This window comes from Mytilus edulis, chromosome 12 (genome assembly GCF_963676685.1).
Source record: "Mytilus edulis chromosome 12, xbMytEdul2.2, whole genome shotgun sequence".
Lineage (NCBI taxonomy): Eukaryota > Metazoa > Mollusca > Bivalvia > Mytilida > Mytilidae > Mytilus > Mytilus edulis.
In genome coordinates this window covers 34,503,049-34,525,285 of record NC_092355.1, presented here as the reverse complement: position 1 = coordinate 34,525,285, position 22,237 = coordinate 34,503,049, and the positions used below count along the sequence as shown (strand labels likewise).

The window sequence follows — 22,237 nt, the reverse complement described above, 5'->3', positions numbered from 1 at the left end:
GTTTTGCTATTTATTTTAACTTCAAGATATCTCATAAACTTTATAAGATATCTCATGAACTTTATATGATATCTCATAAACTTTATAAGATATCTCATGAACTTTATATGATATCTCATAAACTTTATAAAATATAGTTTATAAGATATCTTCTATAGTTTATAAGAAATCGTATATAGTTAATAAGATGTCTTATATAGTTTATAAGATATCTCATATACATCATAAAAGATCTTAAATAATTTTCTTTATAAGATATCTCATAATCTATATCAGATATCTTATAAACTATATCAGATATCTTATAAACTATATCAGATATCTTATAAACTATATCAGATATCTTATAAACTATAGAAGATATCTAAGTAACTAAATAAGATATTTTATAAATTATATAAGACATCTTAAAAAACATTTATAAGATATATCATATTCTTTTGATAAACTATATGAGATATCTTATATAATTATATCAGAAATCTCATTATATTTTAAGATATCTCATATAATGGTATAAGATATCTTATATATTATATGAGATATCTTAATCTAGAATAAATAGTGAAACGGCTTGCCATACTTATGTTAAGAAGGGTCCGGGTGTGGTTTACAGCATATATGGAGAAAATAATGAACAAATTGTGCAGAATGAAAATTAAACATAAAAAATATACCTAAAAGATATTAAGAATAGGGAATTATGAAGTGCAAAAATATGAAGAATAGGGAATTATGAAGTGCTAAAATATAAAGAATAGAGTATAATGCACAAAAGGAGGAAACACACTGAAAAACATGATAAAATTATTTCAAAAACCTACATGATAACTCGTATGAACATGGTAACTTGTATTTATACTGCAACTAGTTGTGTTTATATCCTAAATATAGTAACATAGCTTTATTTTGTATAATGTCAATTTTATCATAGATCACTTTCTCCACAATCAGTGGTATATTAAGGGATGAAAGTAAGTGTGACATTTGTGTTACGATTTAAATAGCTTTCAATGTATTAGTTTAAGTTGCAGTATAAAAACAATATTAGGTCATTGTTATAAAACTATAAACTTTTTTGTACCCGGCTCAAAACTGGGGAAGGGCTCAGCCGGTAGAACCTCGCTCTTCCCGAGTTTCTCAGCCTCATACAAAAAAGATTATATTTTTCCTTCAAGCTAGGTTCAAACTGCTGATCAGATCAACTCGATCACGCCCGATCAAGACAAATTACGTGATCGGGAGACTGGTCTGACTCAATCGACAAGGATGTTCGGGATAGTCTACCCTACTCGTCATCGATCTGACCATCTACCCAAGAGTTTTTGACATGTCAAAAACAATCGAGAAAGGACCGAAAAGCAAGTCACTCGAGAAGAGATCAAGAATTCGTCGAGTAGCGGTCGAATTGATCGGGAACGGATCGTTTAGAGATCGAGATTGGTCGGAATACAACAAAATTTCCGATCAGTACTCGATCATTTCGACCTTTGCTCGACTTATGTCTGATCATTTCCAGATTAATTCGACCAATGTCCGATCGCTTTCAGATCACTGCGACTTCTCAATTTATTTTACCCCAGACCAACTCGACCAATATCGATCCCTTTGCGACAACATTCGACCACTCTGAAATGATCAGACATTAGTCGAGCAAAGAAGGCCAATTGTTGAGCCGAAATATTTGCAACTATTGTATAATTTATATCATCTGTTCAGTTTTTCCATCTTTGTGCGATGATATTCAACACTTTTTAGTGTTTTGTTTTCCATCTATTTATCGGTATTGTTACACAATCTTTTAGACTCATATAATTTTTCCTGTTTGTGTAGTATTGTCAATTTTGATGATCCAATACCTATTAAGTTTAATGGTTGGTAGATTCTTATAGATTCTATATATATATTGATGGCGATCCGATGGATACATCTGTTGTAGGGTTGTCACTGACTCAGACGTACTTATGAATATAATTATTTTCTGTGACTGTATCTTACATTAATTTGTAGGATCCTTTACTATAGATAATTTAGCTGATCTGTAACAATAACATCTTCATGCCTTATATATCATGTACTGTAGTACGCCGCTAGATTAAAACTGACGTGGAAAGGTAACACATGCCCACCGAAAGCTCTTTTTTCGAGAGCCCAGGTGGTCGTGTGGTCTAGCGGGACGGCTGCAGTACAGGCGATTTGGTGTCACGATATCACAGTAGCATGGGTTCGAATCCCGGCGAGGGAAGAACCAAAAATTTGCGAAAGCAAATTTACAGATCTAACATTGTTGGGTTGATGTTTAGACGAGTTGTATATATATAGATATCACAGTAGCATGGGTTCGAATCCCGGCGAGGGAAGAACCAAAAATTTGCGAAAGCAAATTTACAGATCTAACATTGTTGGGTTGATGTTTAGACGAGTTGTATATATATATATATATATGGATTCGAATCCCGGCGAGGGAAGAACCAAAAATTTGCGAAAGCAAATTTACAGATCTAACATTGTTGGGTTGATGTTTAGACGAGTTGTATATATATATATATATATATATATATAGACAACTCGTCTAAACATCAACCCAACAATATATATATATATACAACTCGTCTAAACATCAACCCAACAATGTTAGATCTGTAAATTTGCTTTCGCAAATTTTTTCAGATCTAACATTGTTGGGTTGATGTTTAGACGAGTTGTATATACATTATGTACACAGCCATGTATCACCATCATTGATGGTGATCCGATGGATACATCTGTTGTAGAGTTGTCACTGACTCAGACGTACATATATATATATACTAGTATATATACATAGTTTACTTTATATGCACATCCTTTTTCTATATATGCACATAGTTTACTGTAAATGCACATATTTTTTCTATATATATGTACATAGTTGACTTTATATACACATACTTTTTCTATATGTGCACATATTTTTCCAATATGACAATCAAATTATAGGATACTTTACCAAAAGTGAAATTTATAGAAAAAGCGAGACAGTACAATTTAACAAAAGTCAATGTTTCAATCCTTCAGAGGAAGATTTAGATCCATTGATACGGGAGATAGTTGACAAATGTCCCTATTGCGTCGAAAATATGATTAAACACTACAGTAACCTGGGTTGCGTTCAATATCGTAGCAGCTGCTTATCCTTCCGGAGCACCTGAGATCACCCCCAGTTTTTTTTGTGGGGTTTGTGTTGCTCAGTCTTTAGTTTTCTATGCTGTTTCTTGTGTACTATTGTTTGTCTTTTTGTCTTTTTCATTTTTAACCATGACGTTGAAATTTTATTTTCGATTTATGAGTTTGACTGTTTCTCTGGTATCTTTCGCCCCTCTTCTACATAGGGCTATGTAGAGTTTTGACTACTGAACGTGTAGATAGCCTAGCTGCGAAATAGATCTAGATAACAGTTAGGCTAGCTACACGTTCAGTAGTCAAACATCTACGTAGCCATATGTAGCTCCTACGATATTAAACGAAACCCATATATAAAAACATACTTTAAATTGATAACTATCTCGGGGAGGTTTCGGGTTTGAACTTGGCCTAGTATGGACCTGGCCGGGTAAAACCAAAGACTTCAGATTGGTATTTGCTGCTTTTCTGCTTATCAAGGAGGGACTTGATACGAATTATTGGTCGATAATCTCGGAGATATTGTGAAATTCGGATGTATGTCAACTCGAACTCAACCAACTCGTACTACTACTAACTCGTATTCTCACCAACTCGTACCCAATATGTTATAAGTATTCATACATTGATATATACATAGTATGTTGTTGTTATAGTTGATATTTTCTATCATGATATTGTAAAAACATACAAATAAAATATACTATTGCATAGCAATATAATATTTCCCACAGAAATAACCAAAAGTAAGCGTGCAATGAATTCTAATATTGCACTAGTGCAATTAATCTTCAAAATTAATGACGTCATCAACAACAAAATCTTAGTTTAAACCATTTTTACTTTCAAATATTATATTGCTTTACAATGAAAGGGTTATTGCATTAACATTGGGGAATGTTGTCCCTCGTAGAATAAAATTCTACTCGGGACAATATTCTCCAATATTCATGCAATAACCCTATAATATAACTTTGATTTGTATCATTATGAAGTCATGATTGTTTTCAAATCAAAGCTAAAAAAATCTATAATCATTATAATAGTCCAGTCAAACTAAGATTTAACCTCAAACTAATTGCAACAGAAAAAGTTTAAGTTCTAAACTTTAGCATTATGCCCTTTATATACACAGAAAAAAAGTCCCATAAAATATAACTTGAGGAAAACTCAAAATCAGCATTTTAAATTTCCTATGGAAATTAACATTGGAAGGGGAGATAACTCTTGCAAAAATGAGTCTTTTTTGGTAAGTTTTTGGTTGTTTTTTCTTTAAATTTATGTAAAAAAAAAGTATGATACTTTGATTGGGTTATAAGTTTGTATTTGACTAAATTATAGTATCTTCTGCTCATTAAATGTACAAAACCGAAGTGTTGTGGGTAGTTTTATTTTTTTCGTGCATTTTTCAATAAAGAAATTGCAAATTTGAAGCTTTGTAACCATTTTGAAAAAATAATGTGAAAATTTGGTATTTTTTTATATTTGTATATTATGTTTTTTTCAGAAATTTACTTATCTAAAGAAATTTTAAAACACAAAAAGAAGAATATATGCTTAATTGTTTTTAATAAATTGAGATTATTTACCTTGACAGGTTGAAAAAGGGAATAAATTGTCAACTAATAGATTACAAAATCTAGATTATAGCTTGATAAAATATATGAACACACCTTTAGAGTTGTTTGGTGTACTGTAAAGACCGCTAAAAACAAGAATCAATACATTCTGATGAATAGAAGCGGTAAAGTTATAATTTTGTATAAATTTTTATTGATATTTCTGCCTTTTTTGCAAGAGTTATCTCCCTTTTCAATGCAAATCTCCATAGGAATTTTAAACGGTGATTTTTTTTTAGTCTTCCTCTTGTAAGTTTTTATGGGACTTTTTTCCATGTATATTTGGGGTATAATGCTTAAGATTAAAACTTTGAAAACTTCTGTTGCAATTACTTTCATGTAAGGGTCAAATCTATGCTAGATCGACTGGACTATTAATAAAATTGTTTGAATGACCGAATTCATACTTTCGATTATCTTACATTGTAATACATTTAGTAGTTGGAATGAAACCACCCAGTGGTCAAACTATGTCATTGAACAGTAAACATATTGAACATTAAATGTGAATGTCAACAGTTATCTAATTTGATTAGATATATTAAATTTTGTTGCTAACAGTTATCAAATAATATATTAATTCAGATACACTGGATGCATCGGTTGTGTTAATGTATTGTTATAGTATCTAACTATTTTCAGTGTTTGGAACAGGTTCATGGCTGTCACTGTGCACAACAGTTCAACAAAGAACCGTATGAAGAAAAACTGAGAACTTTTTTTTGTCAGAAAACGCTGTCAAACATCCAAACATACTATCCACACTGATCTGTGTCCACACTTGTATCTAATAAATAAATGTATGTAAAACAATTTGGACATTTTAGTTTTTAGTTTATTTCGCGTGCTGCCTTATGGTTTCAAAAGTATTAAACTGGCATAGGCAGTGGCGGATCCTAAAGCTTTCATAAAAAGGGGGGTCATTGACTGTCTTAAGAGCGGGCCCGCACCAGCCCCTCCCCCTGTATCCGCCTATGATATGACTATATACACTTTTACGAAAAAAACTGAAATGCCCGACGCAAAATTATTAAAAAAAACTTTTCCATTAGTCTATGGACCATTCATGCTACATGTAATGTTTTATATATTCTTATTTACCAAGTACGGTTAAAACGAATGCAGTTGCGGGTCCAAGGGGGAAGGGGATACAGGGGTTTAACAACCTTTTTTGACGTTCAATGCATTTGACTGGGGACTTATGGATTATAAATCGATCCTAGGTATAGAGATCCACTTTTTAAAATTAATAAATACATTTCTTTACACTGACATGACTGAGACTACTATATATTAAAACTTATATGTATCATACATGTATGATGCAGTATATTGTCTCAGCTTCACAGATACACAAGTTATAAAAACATATCAGAAGACCTATTGAAATGAAGTAACGGTCTGGGAGTTTGTTAATTGCAAGTTGGTAATAAATAGGATACGAATTGATTGAGTACGCGCTGGCGGAGGTACAAGATGTTGTATAGTCGTAAAATGGCAGTCTGTCAAATCCAAAAGAAATTTTAGAAAACCCGACATCAAAATACAAATTGAAAAACATACTGAGAAAGTCATACACATATAGGTATCAGGTCTGTTCGTGCCCAATACACCCTACACGTTCGTACCTCGCATGTTTGCACCCAAGGTCCGTTCGCACTCCACACGTTCGCGCCCAATTTTAATTCAAATTCCAGTTGAATGATTGGAAAATATTGATTGTTGTTTTAAATTGCTTTGGTGTAAATATAATATACTGGTCAAATATCTGGAAAGAGGAATGCCTATAACAAAAACAACGATTAAGTACTTGACAATCCAAGAAAACCCTACTGAAAACCCACATAATATCTGGAAAGCAGCCAGAAAAATCAGAATGACATTCAAAAGCAGAATTCAAAAGTAGGCTAATAACTGGAACCTACATGCTACAAACAACTAAAGTAAAATTTAGCAAAAATCAATTGCAAATATCTGGAATATGTGAGCTATGTACCAAAGCTGAAGAGGATATTAAGCAATATCTGCTGGAATGTTAGTCTCTGGAGAGTGGTCGACTAAAACAGATGAACAAACTTCTATCTTTGACCGAGTTGAAAGGGGGAAATGATAAAGCTCATTATAAAGAGGAGGATGTGCTTCAATTTATAATGGACTGCTCGAGGCTATCAACAACTAGCCTATCCCACCTAAAAGCAAATGACCTGATAAAAATAGAAAAACAATCTCATAATTTCTGTCACAAAATGCATAAGAAACGCACCAAAATGCAAACACGATGATACATGAAGTAGATGCTGAAGTGAAACTGCTGAAACACCTAAGTACTTCTCTTCAAGACCCTCGACAATGTGAATTTACATTTAAACAACAACATTGTCATGTTATCCAGCTCCCGGGGGGAGTCAATTCCTATATTTTTAGTGGTATGAGTGTGCTGCAAAACAGGGTCCCTTTTTCATGCCCTGCTGGTTAGAACAGGGTCCCTTTTCATGTCCTTGCTGGTTAGAACAGGGTCGCTTTTTTATGCCCTGCTGGTGAAAACAGGGTCTTTTTTAAACAAAGTATTTGTCTAGAACAGGATCACTTATTTAACTGTTTATAGGAGCAAAAAGAGTTGATCAGAAATCTTTTGTTTTGCTTTATTCTTAATCCTTGGTCAATTGTAGCAAGGATTTGTATAGTGAGCGGGTGTAGAACAGGGTATGTTTTTCAACATTTCTGTTTAGAACAGGGTATGGTTTTCAATGTCAACTGGTTAGAACAGGGTATGATTTGTCAAGTGCTGTCGGCACAGTTATACCCGAAAGAATAGTCAGTAGCACCCCTCCCCCCCCCGGATCCAGCTATACAAACTAACATAATAGATATAGGAAGATGTGGTGTGAGTGCCAATGAGACAACTCTCCATCCAAATAACAATTTATAAAAGTAAACCATCATATAGGTCAATGTACGGCCTTCAACACGGAGCCTTGGCTCACACCGAACAACAAGCTATAAAGGGCCCCAAAATTACTAGTGTAACACCATTCAAACGGGAAAACCAACGGTCTAATCTACATTAAAAACGAGAACCGAGAAACACGTATAAATTACATAAACAAACGACAACTACGGTACATCAGATTCCTGACTTAGGACAGGTGCGAACATTTGCAGCGGGATTAAACGTTTTAATGGTACCAAACCCTCTCCCTTTTTCTGAATAATTCATATATACAAAACAGGAAAGATGGACCAAGCAGTCTGCATGGAATGCCAAGCTAACTGCCTCCATCTACGACTAGATTAGCTGCTTACATCTAATTATATGCTAAGACTTTGGCAGGAGTTCACAGTTTTACCCGTATATAAAGTTTTGTTTTTAAACTTAAGCACCCCACCACACTGTAAATATCTGTAAATATTTTAAAACCATATATCCCAAGTGGGAGTGCTCCGATATTTAACGGAGTAAATTACATGCACAGAACAGAATGGCTTTAAGAGGATCTTTATCATTGCTTTCCCCTTTACTAATACGCCCCTCCAACTTTCCGCAGTTTTTAAAAGACATTCTTAATCAATGTCTTGCGAAATGGCAGACTTGGTGAGTATGAAATTGTTAATCAGTAAGCATCTACCATACAAATGAAAGATGCCCTGGAATTACTGCATATGGATAGTCGACCTCCTAAAGGTTAGAAACAAGTGGCTGTGGCTACAACATGTATGTTTACAGTTATCGCAGTGTTATTTGTATTAAATAGTTCCAGATAGTTCCAGATACTGGCTATAAAAGGCCACCAAAAAAGTACACTGCGAGAAAATCAAGCACACAGAGGCGGGACTCAGCTGGCCACTATTAATGTAGACACTGGCTACATTTAATTACATGAAAATGTAACAATAATAAAAAATATTATTGTTACATTGGAGACTAATTGTCGGAATGCAGGGTTTGGTAGGAACTGACTGAGATAACTATAATATAGTATAGTAATCTCAGGAACTGATTACTGTTCATCTGAAGGAATTGAAAAATATACTCCCAAAAATTTACAATGCGTGCAGACAAACTGAAGCATCTAGGAAATTTTTAAGACATGGCTGGACCTAGGTATATAAAAGTTATAGGAAGTCTATGTTTCAGAAAATCAATGACTCACCTGGATTTTGACGTGCATTTTTTTCCAGTCTGCAGAAGATAGCAATATAAACAAACACACGAGTTTCATTTGATACTGTCTATATCAGTCACACAGTTTAAATAACCTATTGTTTACTGGTGTCTATTGTCCATCTATTGTCCATTGAAATCAATACTACTCACAACATCGATTATATGAGGGGAGCTTCTCAAACGTTTTCCCAACTTAGTTAATTTTTGCACCTTCTGCAGGAATGAAAAAAAAAATGAGTAGCAAAAACCAGAAAAGTTTATAATTTTCTGAACCATAAAATGCATTTAAAATTTAATTATCTAGGTCCAGCCATGCCTCACTGGCTGCCTTAAAACTTTCGCAGGTGCACAGGTTTTTCTGTACTCAGCATGCTCAGAGTAAAATTTGTGGTGTTAATACGACCATTTTAACCAAAAGGTTATGTAATCTTAATTACTGATGTAACAATATCAATTTTGTCTACATGCTGTTACATTGCGTTATTGTTACATTAATCATGTTAATGCAATACAATGTACGCTGGAACAACTTTGAAACTTTCATTTGAATTTTACAATATTGCATACAGTTTTTGTTTACAATGACAGTTACTACAAATCCTGAGTATGTTGTTTTGGAAGAAGCATGTTTTAGTCTGACACATTTTGGTGAAACTGTCACGGAATAGAAGAAGTTCCTTCATAATATAAGTTCCAAATGGAAAAAATATTCTGGAATATTATTTCCACAGGAATAAATATTACAGTAGATGGTCCTAATGGAATAAATAGTATAGAATATTTGTTCCATCAGGTACAGGTATTATGACATTGTTTATAACAAAGTTTCCACTGGAACTTCTGTAAGGTGGAACGTTACAAATATACGTTGACATGAAACTACTCTGAGGAGCCATCACAAACTTGTGATGTCAAAAATGGATGTAGCAATATGCACATCTGTATTGCATACTGTACTATTCCATACTGCACTTTTTAAGTCATTGTAAGTTAAGGAAACTTTCTGTCAATATACATGATATATTGATGTTGACATTTGCCGGAAAGTTGAAACTGGTGGAAGCAGTGTTTCATTCATCTCAGAGTCCAGATAGTTTGTGATTGTAACTACATTCTTATTGGCGAAAAAAAAATAAGCAAAAAACTATTTTAATAAACATAATAAATCTAAGCGTACATTGACATGATTGAAGTGCAATTATGCTGAGATTAGTCTCAGATTTATGTAACAATAACGCAATGTAACTGTAGACACTATATTATTGTTACATTCGTAATTAATCGGATCATTACCCAACCCCACACTCCAGCAATTAGTCTGCAATGTAACATTTTTTTTTTTTCATTGTTACATTTCCATGTAACCATAGTCAGTGCCATTAATGTATACCGCTCAGCAAAAATAGATGTCACACTACTTTCCGCACATATAAATGATCCAAAATTGAAAAAAAACAAAACATACCAGACCAATAAAGCCAGGGGACAGTCTAAAAAATTTAGGGGAATTAAACTCCTCAACCTTTCCCCTATGGAACATACGTAATATCTAGCCAAATTGGAATAAACAAACTCACAGAAACCTGGAAACATGCACAGTGAATTTAAGTTTTAAAAAAATACTGATTTTGATACCAATTTTAACATTAGGTACAAAAGGAAAATGACATCATAAATTGACAAAAGACTATATTACAAAATGACATCATAAATTGACAAAAGACTATATTACAAAATGACATCATAAATTGACAAAAGACTATATTACAAAATGACATCATAAATTGACAAAAGACTATATTACAAAATGACATCATAAATTGACAAAAGACTATATTACAAAATGACATCATAAATTGACAAAAGACTATATTACAAAATGAAATCATAAATTGACAAAAGACTATATTACAAAATGACATCATAAATTGACAAAAGACTATATTACAAAATGTATCAGTTAGCATGGTTAGTACTTGACATTGACTGGTCTAAAACTACCATTGACTACTATACAACATACTGTAGACCTTTAATCTAATCAGGGAAAAGAGGAAGGTTGTAGGGTGTTTAACATTTGATTTGAGATACAAATGTGCTGCTGTGAATTTTGATTCATCCCAATCATGCCAATTCATACTTTGAAGATAATGTGAAATTCTTGACGCTTGAAACATATTTTGTGGCAAATCATAACCCATTTATCATGTTTATCATGTTTATATATTACTCAGTTATCACACATCAGAATTTCCAAACCGGTTGTATTGTAAGAGGGCAGTAATGCCCTTTACCGTCAGGCGTCAAACGGTCATTTTCGGCTACCGTTAGTGTTAATGTAAATTGGTTTAAATTTTACCGTGATTCATCAAAATATTCTTATCATGATTCGTCAGAGGTCTCAATTAATTATAGTCAACGTTATTTTTGGAAATAATTTTATGTCATTCGTGATGTTTGTCAAATTCAATCGATTCTTTATTGTCTAAAATAAGCGTACATTTTATCGTCATGCACTAAAAATTACTGTTAACGTCATTTGGCAAGAATTTTTTCTGGTATTCGTCATGAAGGTACCGCCATTACCACCCTCTTGTAAGGACTTGACTGGTTAATTATATTATATGAAATGTTGAACCAAGCCTGAAATGGACAGATAACATGATTGTGTATGCCATTTTAACATACATGGAATCTAGAGAAAAAAAGTAAGTTTATGCGATCTTTTTTACAATATCTTTTGCCTTAGACAGACATAAAAATAACGGGCATATATTGCATTTGCACAAATTTTTACAAAATCCAATTTTTCATTTGCGCCACAAGGTTTTATATTTCATTTGTGGTCAAAGAAATAAAACTACACTTGTACCATTTTACAGGTACATGTTACTACATGTATATAGTCTTCAAATGTTTGAGCTAGATGTCAAGATGGACATTGTCAATTCTGACACAAACAGGCCCTTGTTTCATATTTTTCACATCAGGGCTGCTTTTTGCATGTCTAATCGACTATACTGACTTTCAATACATTATTTTTTTTTATTTTTTATTAATTTTTGAAAGCTTTTATATGGTTGCCTATAAATGTATAACAATGAATTTAAGTTATTCATATTCTTCATTTGAACTTTAGTGGATGATTGTCCCATTGAATCAGAGTTCGCGAAAAGACTTATTGTCAGTCCTCAGGATTTCACCACCAACATTTTACATAGGACTGACACAATTTTAGTATTTTTCAATAGAATTAATAGTAAGGACCAGCAGATTTTCTTCAAGGACCACCAGAGGGGAAAAAAGATTTCGCGAACTCTGTGGCATTGGCAGTCATACCAAATCTCTTTTTTTTTATACATGTATACAGTCAGGGGACTTACATTTGTACTTAAACACGTTAAATGAGTGATTTTCAAATCACTGATTCAAGTAACTTAGTAACATTGTGTCCAGAAATATTGGGAAGAAAGAGTTGTCTTTCTTTCACCTACATGTATTTATGTTGTTCAAAAAAATCACTAGACTAAGGCCGTGTTCACACCAAAAGCCATGTACAGTACACATGTTTACAATAAGTTTAATAAAAAGTACACTGGTTTCACATTAAATTTGTTCACATCTATACATCTTGTTTATTTACCTGTACACTGCTTTACATAAGATTTGTTCACACTTAGGTAAACTATATTTCAAAAATGCCTGGATCAGCCTCTTGTAATCTTTAGTATCTTTAAAGTACTGCAAATTATCAAAATGAAATGAGGGTTCCCAACCCAGGATAAAGGAGGGGGTCCAAACTAATGTCTCCCTTAAAATGCATTGGTCGTCTAAAAATTGGTTTTCAAAGGTTTTTAAAATAACCACCAGTAATGCAAGTCTAAAATAGCAATTTATATTGTTCGGCCTTTTTTTCTCTCTTTCAAATAAACCCAACATCAAGTACTTAATCCCTCGAGACATAAGAGAGTTTACTTTTCTCTTTATTTCATTGGTAACAGGAACGTACGTTTATGATATATCAATAATATAAAAGTCTATCCTGTTAACTTTTTGTCTATCCTGTTACCGATATCAGTATTGCACCTGCACCTGAATTAGATGTTATAACTTTAAGATGAGTTCAAACAAAGAAATTTTTCATTTTTTTTGCAACTATATGTTAAGATAAAAATTTTAACACCGTTTCTGTCTACAATTGTCTATCCTGTTACAGTGTAACCATAGCAACGTTAATTATATATATACCATAGTAACAGGATAGACAAATTTCTTCATTTTTAAATGCTGTTGTGAAATAACTACTCCCTTTGATGAAGTTATTATGGTTTTCTGCTGTGAATTTGGTTTCCTACACGTAATTACACTTTTTACAAGTATACTGTAATTAATCAAAATTGTTGGTAACAGCAAGGATTTGTATAGTGAGACTATACAAATCCTTGGTAACAGCATAGACATGAAAAAAAGTACCCTCTATTTTTTTTCACTAAATGTCTTAAAATTTCTATTCACTGTAACGTGGGGGTTTTAAATGTAAAGGTTACAAACTTTGCAATTTTGAAATCAACATTGACTGATTCAATATTCATAGGGAGAACAATTTTACGGCAGTTTCAAGTAGCGGTAACAGGATGGACATGAACTTCCTGTACGCTGATTGAATTTAGTTTGTAGATAAAATGTTACATATAATGATAAAGAAGCTATGATTTTTCGTTAGAGTAATAATTAACGTTCTTAAAAAGTACCATTTGCAGTCAGATATCAAGGCGATCAGAAAATTAGAAAAAATCATTGGATATGTGTTTTTCTGACACTACGCACACATATACCCCCAAAGTCGGACTTAAATTTATTTTAATCTTATCAAAATAGACGTAAATTGTGTTTATTATCAATGTTCGGAATCATAAATCCGACAAGCTTTCATTTAAACCATTACAACTGAAATTTCCATTAGAAATAAAAAATTTAGCATGGGTTTACTGAAAATTCAACATTTTTTGAAAATGACCCATTTAAATAGTGTCCGGACAAAAATTTTCGAATTAGTGAATGGATCTCTATAAATTTTTACCAGAAGGTTCAATACCAATAAAGGAAGGTTGGGATTGATTTTGGGGGTAATGGTCCCAATAGTGTAGGAATAAAGGGCCAAAAAAGGGATCCCAAATAAGCACTTTTGTAGTTTTCAAACAATAACTTGTGTTTTAGTGTATGAATCTCTCTGAAATTATACGTCAAGTTTCCATACCATGAAGGGATGGTTAGTATTGACTTTGTGTGTGTGTGTAAAAGGGGGGGTTATTGCTCAAAATGTTGTTTTCAGTTAATTTTTTTCCAAAGTTTGAAGAAGAAAACTTTAATTGCACAACATTGTGCAATAGATTTTGACATTTGTTTTGTGTCAGAAACCCATATTATGTCAAAAATTTGAACAGAAATGAGCTATATCAAGCTTGAATGTAGTGTCCATACTTGCCCCAATTGTTTAGAGTTCGACCTCTGCGGTCGTATAAAGCTATGCCCTGCATAGCACCTGGTTTAAGTTATGCATTTATGAGTGCATCGTTGATTGAATGAAGACCAGTGGAACATATTTCAGTGTATGTCCCGTTAATTGGGGAAGAGATTTTCTAATGAATTGTGAGTTTGGCAATGGTATATACTTTGCTTTGAGTCTTAAAAAACTTAGGGTTAATAAAGCTACATAATGTTTTTTTATAACAAAGTAATATATCGAGTTTAGACAAAAATAAGTCACAAAACATTTGGTAAAGAAACTTATTAATTGTTATGAATATCAAACTTATTCAAAATACGTTTCTTCTTCAAAATCATTTTTAAAAATACATGAGTTTCTCGCTACATTGAAGACCCATTGGTGGCCTTCGACTGTTGTCTGCTCTATGGTCGGGTTGTTGTCGCTTTGACACATTCCCCATTTTCTTTCTCAATTTTATGGTAAAATTCATGTTCTAATTATAATACCTAGTTTTTTTGTACACTTAATAACACTTGCCAATTGGTATAAAAGCAAAGCACCGAAAGGGAAATTTTGAAATGAACAATCATGACAATTGCTATCAACACAAACCAAATATACTTAAACATGTTTGATACTATCTTATTAACAATCAAAGTTAATTACTTGAAGCGCCCTCACAGCTGTTGATGTGGTAGGTAATCTATTAAAAGATATTCTTAATATTCAGCGGTTTGCATCCAATAGTTTTGTGAAAAAGTATTTTTTTATCAGAGGAGGTATATTAATATGGTTGGGTGCATGTTTTTGACTTGTCAGTCCGTCAGTCCTGTTTCTTGTCATCGCAACTCTTCTCAAACCACACAACAGAATTTCATGATTTTTTTTAGCTCACCTGGCCTACAAGGCCAATTGAGCTTTTCTCATCACTTGGCGTCAGTCATCCGTCGTCGTCGTCTGTTGTCCGTCGTCGTTAACTTTTCCAAAAAAATTCTCCTCTGAAACTACTGGGCCAAATTTAACCATACTTGGCCACAATCATCATTGGGGTATCTTGTTATAAAAATGTGTCCAATGACCAGGCCTGCCAACCAAGATGGCTGCCATTGCTAAAAAAAGAACATGGGGTTAAAATGTAGAGTTTGGCTCATAACTCTGAAACCGAAGCATTTAGAGCAAATATGACAGGTGGTTGAATTATATATCAAGTCAGGATTTATCTGCCCTGAAATTTTCAGACGAATCAGACATCTGGTTGTTGGGTTGCTGCCCATGAATTGGCAATTTTAAGGAAATTTTGCAGTTTTTGGTTATTATCTTGAATATTATTATAGATAGAGATAAACTGTAAACAGCAATAATGTTCAGCAAAGAAAGATCTACAAATATGTCAACATGACCAAAATGGTCAGTTGACCCCTTAAGGAGTTATTGCCCTTTATCATGTTTTATAATATAGTCAATTTTTACCAATTTTTCGTAAATTTTTGTAATCTTTTACAAGAATCTTCTCCTCTGAAACTACTAGGCAAAATTTAACCATACTTGGCCACACTCATCATTGGGGTATCTAGTTTAAAAAATGTGTGCGGTGACCCGGCCAACCAACCAAGATGGCCACCATGGCTAAAATAGAACATATTGGGTGAAATGTATATTTTGGCTTATAACTTCGAAACCAAAGCATTTAGAGCAAATTCGACATGGGGTTTAAATGTTTAAGTTAACATCTATCTGCCCCGAAATTTTCAGATGAATTGAACAAACGGATGTTGGGTTGCTGCCCCTGAATTAGTAATTTTTAAGGAAATTTTTCCGTTTTGGTTATTATCTTGAATATTATTATAGATAGAGATAAACTGTAAACAGCAATAATGTTCAGCAAAGTAAAATCTACAAATAAGTCAACATGACCAAAAATGACCCGTTAAGGAGTAATTGCCCATTACAGTCAATTTTTAACAATTTTTGTAAATTTCAACAAAATATTTTCCTCTGTAACCAATGGGCCAAGTTCAATATAGATAGAGATAATTGTAAGTAGCAAAATGTTCAGTAAAGTAAGATCTACAAACACATCACCATCACCAAAACACAATTTTGTCATGAATCCATCTGCTTCCTTTAATATTCACATAGACCAAGGTGAGCGACACAGGCTCTTTAGAGCCTCTAGTTTATATAGATTAGACACAGGCACTTGTCTCAGAAATTTTTTTCCTATATACCTTAATATATTGAGGTATATAGGAAAAAATATTTCTGAGACAAGTGCCTGTGAGATTAGACCGTTGGTTTTCCCGTTTTACACTTATGTCTAGTAATTTGGGGGCCCTTTAAAGCTTTTTGTTCGGTGTGAGACAAGGCTCCGTGTTGAAGGCCGTACATTGACCTACAATGGTTAACTTTTATAAACATCTTCCTATATCTACATAGACCAAGGTGAGCGACACAGGCTCTTGAGAGCCTCTAGTTAGATAATACGGACATACTATGCAGATGTGCATATCGACAGAAAATTACGTTTCAATTTTTTTTCTAGGAGTTACGCCCTTTGAACTTACTTGCTCTAAATTACATGATATACTACTGAAACAGTTTGTCATCGCAACTCCTCTGAAACCACACAACAACAGAATTTCATGAAACTAGTTATAGATAATAAGGACATACTACATGTATGTAGATGTGTATATCGACAGGAAATTATGATTCAATGTTTTTTCTTATACATTTTTTTTCTTACAGTTATTTTATTCCTCCAGTGACAATGTTGGCACGTGGGGTATGTGAGCGCGCTCACTAAGATTCTTTAATTTTCTGCTTAAGTTACAATGTAGATTAACAGGATCTTCTTACAATAAACACCAATATTTTCGATAGAGTTTATAACTGAGATGCCTGTACTTCTCAATGTGTCAACCATTCAAAGGTCCCCCACTAGATGATGATCATGGTCCAGTGTTGCTGTCCTTAAGTTCAGACTGCTTTTTTGTCGAGCCTAAGCTCGACATAGTAATAGTGATCCGGCGGCGGCATCGTTAGCTAACTTCTTTACATGTTTAAAGTTAATATTTTAGAAAGTTGAAGACCTGGAATGGATGCTCCAAACTTTGTATATAGATGCCTCAAGTTACGAAGTTTCTGTCTGTCAAATGTCCATTGTCCTTGACCTTATTTTAATGGTTCAGTGAACAAGGTTAGGTTTTTGTGGTCAAGTCCATATCTCAGATGCTATAAGCAATAGGCCTAGTATATTCAGTGTATGGAATGATTGTAAGGTGTACATGTCTTACTGGCAGACCTGTGTCATCTGACCTTCACCTTATTTTCATGGTTCAGTGGTTATAGCTAAGTTTTTGTGTTTTGGTCTGTTTTTCTTATACTGTTTGCAATAGGTTTACTACATTTGTTGTATGGAATGATTGTAGGGTGTACATGTCTAGCTGGCAGATGTCATCTGACCTTGACCACATCTTCATGGTCCAGTGGTCTAAGTAAAGTTTTTGACATTTGGTCTTTTTTCTAGCACTATATGCAATAGATCAACTATATTTGGTGTATGGAAATATTTTATAATGTGCATGTCAGTCTGGCAGGTTTTATTTGACCATGACCTCATTTTCAAGGTTCATTGCTCAGTGTTAAGTTTTGGTGTTTTGGTCTGTTTTTCTTAACTATATTTGTTGTATGGAAGAATTGTAAGCTGTACATGTCTGCCTGGCATCTTTCATCTGACCTTGACCTTAATTTTATGGTTCATTAGTCAATGTTTAGTTTTCATGGTTAAGTCTGTTTCTTAGTAAATTTAAGCAATAGGTCAACTATACTTAGTGTATTGAATGGTTGTAAGGTGTGTTTGTATTTCTTGTTTGGTTGATATGACCAATAATAAAATAAGGTTGATTTTCATCTAGCATCAAAACTCTTAGCTGAAACCCCTGCAGTTTAGATTTAAGACAATGTTTGACATGCCCTTTTTGAAATATCAAACATCATAAACATCGTGCTAAAGTGCCCTTTTCATGAATGGCTCCCTGCCCTTTCGAAAACCCAGCTGGAACACTGCACCATGATGACCTTGACCTCATTTTCTTGGATCATGTTAAGTTTATGTGATAGTTGAAGTAAAGCTTTAATTTTTATTTAGGACTATCAACATAATAGCAATGATTTAGTAAAAAAGGCGAGACATTTCAGCGTGTGCACTCTTGTTTGAATTTTATGCCGATAGGCCAAACATAACTGTGTCAACAGTTTATTGATCTTTATTACTTTTTACTTCCTGTTTTTCAGATTCCGAGCACTTCATTTGAATCAAGTGTCATGCAATATGTAAAGGAGGACGAAGAAGCAATGTTTTTTGCAAGGAGAACTGATTTTTTATCAGGAAGATACTTCTTAAAATCAAAATTTCATGAAACATTTCTTACAAACATCCAAGCTTGTAGACAGGGTATAACACGCACGAATTACGTGAGTGGAATTCAAGGGTTAGGCAAAACATCATCTGTGTTATACTATGTTCTGGAATGTAGAAAAAAAGGAGATGATGGAATTCATTATTTTGATTTAGAAAAAATAATTTCCAAGGATAAAAAGTTGAATACTTTTAATGAATTTTCTAAAAAGTTTGATGACGGTCATTGTGTTGTTATTGATCATGTGACTAGACACAATTCGTGTTACCTTGACAACATAAGGGAGTTAACCAGTGAGAAAGAAATTAATTTCATCTTCATTGAGTCAGGTTTTACAGCAAGTGCACATTATTTACTAGATTTTGGCAAAGATTTGCAGTTGGATGAGGACTCTTTTTTGAGAATCTGGAAAATATCTTTGGAGTCACTAGGTTATCATAACTCTAGACTAACAGCGATTGGGGATGAAGTTTATGCTTTATTTTCAGACAGATTCATCCTGACCCCAGAATTGCTTCATTCTGTGCTAGATTATTTCATGAAAAGGTCTAGTCTTATGGTTACTGAAGTTTTGAGACAGTACACTTTAGACAGACAAAATGAAATTGCAAGCTTCGAAGTATATCCATCAGGAAGAAAAAGTAGTTGTAAAGAATATGAAAAGTTCGAACTCCATACAATAATTTTACTGGAATATATTCCAGACAGAGGAGAATGTATCTTTACCGAAAACGAGGCAAGTTTTTTAAAAATGGCTGTGAACATATTTGAAATGAAAAAATGCAGAGTCACCAGAAATGATTTAGAAACTAATTTGGAAGTCTTACGACTTGATCTTGACGAAGGAGATTTCTATATTAAGGCCAGGCATCTTGTACCTTATTTAGCAAATGATTGGCGCAGACGACTTCCCTTTCATTTCGAAGAGATGCTTGAAAAAGTAGCCGGTGATGAAATCTTTGCAATTATGTTTCAGAATGGAGGGGCAAGAAAAGAATTTAAAGAACTGCTGTTAGAAACGCAGCAAAAAGTAGGGCTGGTCATCTTACCAGAAATCAAAGTTTCGGAAACAGTTTATCTTAAATCTGATACCGAGCATAATATTTCTCAAACAAATAAATTAAAACTTGTGGTCATGCCATCTCAAAATTTTCGGACTCCTGATACATCTTTAGATTCTTACCAAAGTGATTTACCTGAAAATTTTAAAGGTCATCTAAGAAACGTTGCTTTGTTTGGTGTGTATCTTCAACAACAGATTGCATCAATGGGTGACTTTGTTGCTTTTCCGCAATCCCAAACTTTAATGGGATTTGATTATGTTGTTCATCAGCAAATTGAGGCTGAAGAAAACTGTCCTCCCACGAAAAAGGCCAAGACTAAAAAAAACTCTGTGTTGTACCTTATTCAAGTGGCAACTGGTTCCCGTTCTCATAGAGGGGACACTATGGGTAGAGCTCTGGACGTGATGAAGAAGATATTTTCTGACGGGGATGTTACCTTGCATACTGTTGTTATCATTGCCAGAGATGATGACAAACCTTACACTTTGAATAGGTGTAGTTTCGAAAATCTATCAGTTATTAACTTGTATACCAGGAATTCAGATGGCATTCAGACTATACTACAAATGAACAGGCTCCTGTATAGATTTTATACTCATTTGATTGAGAACAAACTGGATGCAACCTATTTCGTTAGATAATTCCCTGGTATATTAACTTCCTGTATTAATGGTTGACCTATTTCCAAAAGAAAGAAAAAACTGGTTTATGTCAATAGTGGGGTTTTACCACGCTGGCTGACAGGAAGTTAGGAAGTTGTTTCTGTGTGAAAACTTTTGAACCATTTTATCAAATTAAGCTTTTTGAATTTAAATTTTGTTGTTAATGTCGGATGATAAAATGGAGAATAAGTTTGATATGTATTGCCAATTTTATTTTCAGTATAGACTTGAAGAACTTGCAATTTCTGTCGCCAAAAGCTGGATCTAAGGTGGTGGAAGACTTTGCACTTTGTATATAGATGTCTTATATAATTATTAGGCTGTAATTATGTTATGAAGTTTCTGTCTGTGAAATAAGCTTGCCCTCATTCTCATGGATCATTGAATGATCAATGTTCAGTTTTCTTGGTTAATTTCGTTTCTAAGAAGCTATATTTGGTGTACATAGAATGGATGTAAGGTGTAAATGTATTTCCAGCTTGGTTTATCTGACCTTGACCTCATGTTCTTGGATCATGTTCAGTCTATGTGAACCAGATACTACCAGCTTGAAACCAACGGAAAGAAAGCAGTCGAGACATTTCAGCGTGCGCACTCTTGTTTATCTCGATATAATTCTTAAAATATTGTAGTACATACAAATGATACATTTGACATACAGTACAGCCTGTGACTTCCTCTTAGTTATGTCCACCCTCTTGCATGGTCAACATCCAATGGTGAACATTTATTGAGGTATTCAATCTTGAGATGTTGGCCATTTATTGGGGGTCATAAATCATGGGCAGATTTTTTATCTAATTATGTTACCTGTTAAAATCAATCAGGGTTGAAGTTTTCAGCTGGTATGTTTCATTAAAATTTACCTGTACAGGTGACTTGGGTTTTTATTAAAATTGACATTTCACCTTTTTTTGAAAATGTAGAATAAAATATTGTTTTACTCTGTTAATTTATTATAATTTTTTTGTCTTTAATGTTATTTAAATTTTTTATTTTTTAATTGTTTTTTTTTTCATTTTTGTTTGTTTTGTTTCTTACTGTTTTGTTTCTTATTCTTTTAATTTCCTCTTGGTAAGAATCTTGAGTCGAAATGGCAAAAAGTCAAAGCTAAAGTTATTGACTAGTATTTGAAATAAACAGACTTTTAATAATTCTTTTTTAAGTAAAAGGTTTATATAATTACACATGATGTACATTGTATTCAATTGTTTGTTAACATTATTAAATGAGTTATTACTATTAATAATAACTAATAATCATGCAAGTGATATTTTAAATAAAAAAAATGAAAGTAATTAAACAATTTGGTTTCTTAACAAAATAAGATGATCAATATCAATCCTTTTACAATAGATTTTGATAACATCTAATATATTATTCAGGAAAACTACAAGTACCATTATATGGTTTAGGAAAAAACTAATTTTGTTTATCTAAATTTTCTTCAAATCTCAAAACAAGTGTTGTGCACAAACAATCACCGAAAAGACTTATTTTCCAAATGTCCACCTAGTTATCATCAAATTTTGATAAATGTTCATTAAAAATGCTAATCATAATGAAAAATGTTCTTATATATCTGAATCAAGTGTATCTTATGAAAAGAAATTATTTAAAGAAATTGTCTTGAAACTTATTAACTTAAGTATGCTA

General features: G+C 33.2%; 2 protein-coding genes across 2 annotated transcripts in view; one reads left to right on the top strand and one right to left on the bottom strand.

Moving 5' to 3' along the window:
- LOC139498343 (trafficking protein particle complex subunit 9-like) overlaps positions 1-22,237 on the bottom strand; it is a 302,312-nt gene that overhangs the window by 67,123 nt on the left and 212,952 nt on the right. The gene's annotated exons all lie outside the window — the stretch shown is intronic.
- On the top strand, positions 8,266-20,776 carry LOC139498314 (uncharacterized). Its single transcript, XM_071286683.1, has 2 exons — positions 8,266-8,373; positions 18,731-20,776. The coding sequence occupies exons 1-2, from the start codon at positions 8,350-8,352 to the stop codon at positions 20,558-20,560; spliced, it is 1,854 nt and encodes a 617-aa protein (XP_071142784.1). The 5' UTR covers positions 8,266-8,349; the 3' UTR covers positions 20,561-20,776.

Excerpts from the sequence above, each read along its gene's own strand:
- LOC139498314 (XM_071286683.1), top strand. The coding sequence starts at position 8,350 with ATGTCTTGCGAAATGGCAGACTTG. Across the intron at positions 8,374-18,730 it reads CTTGCGAAATGGCAGACTTG|ATTCCGAGCACTTCATTTGA; the intron begins GTGAGTATGAAA and ends CCTGTTTTTCAG.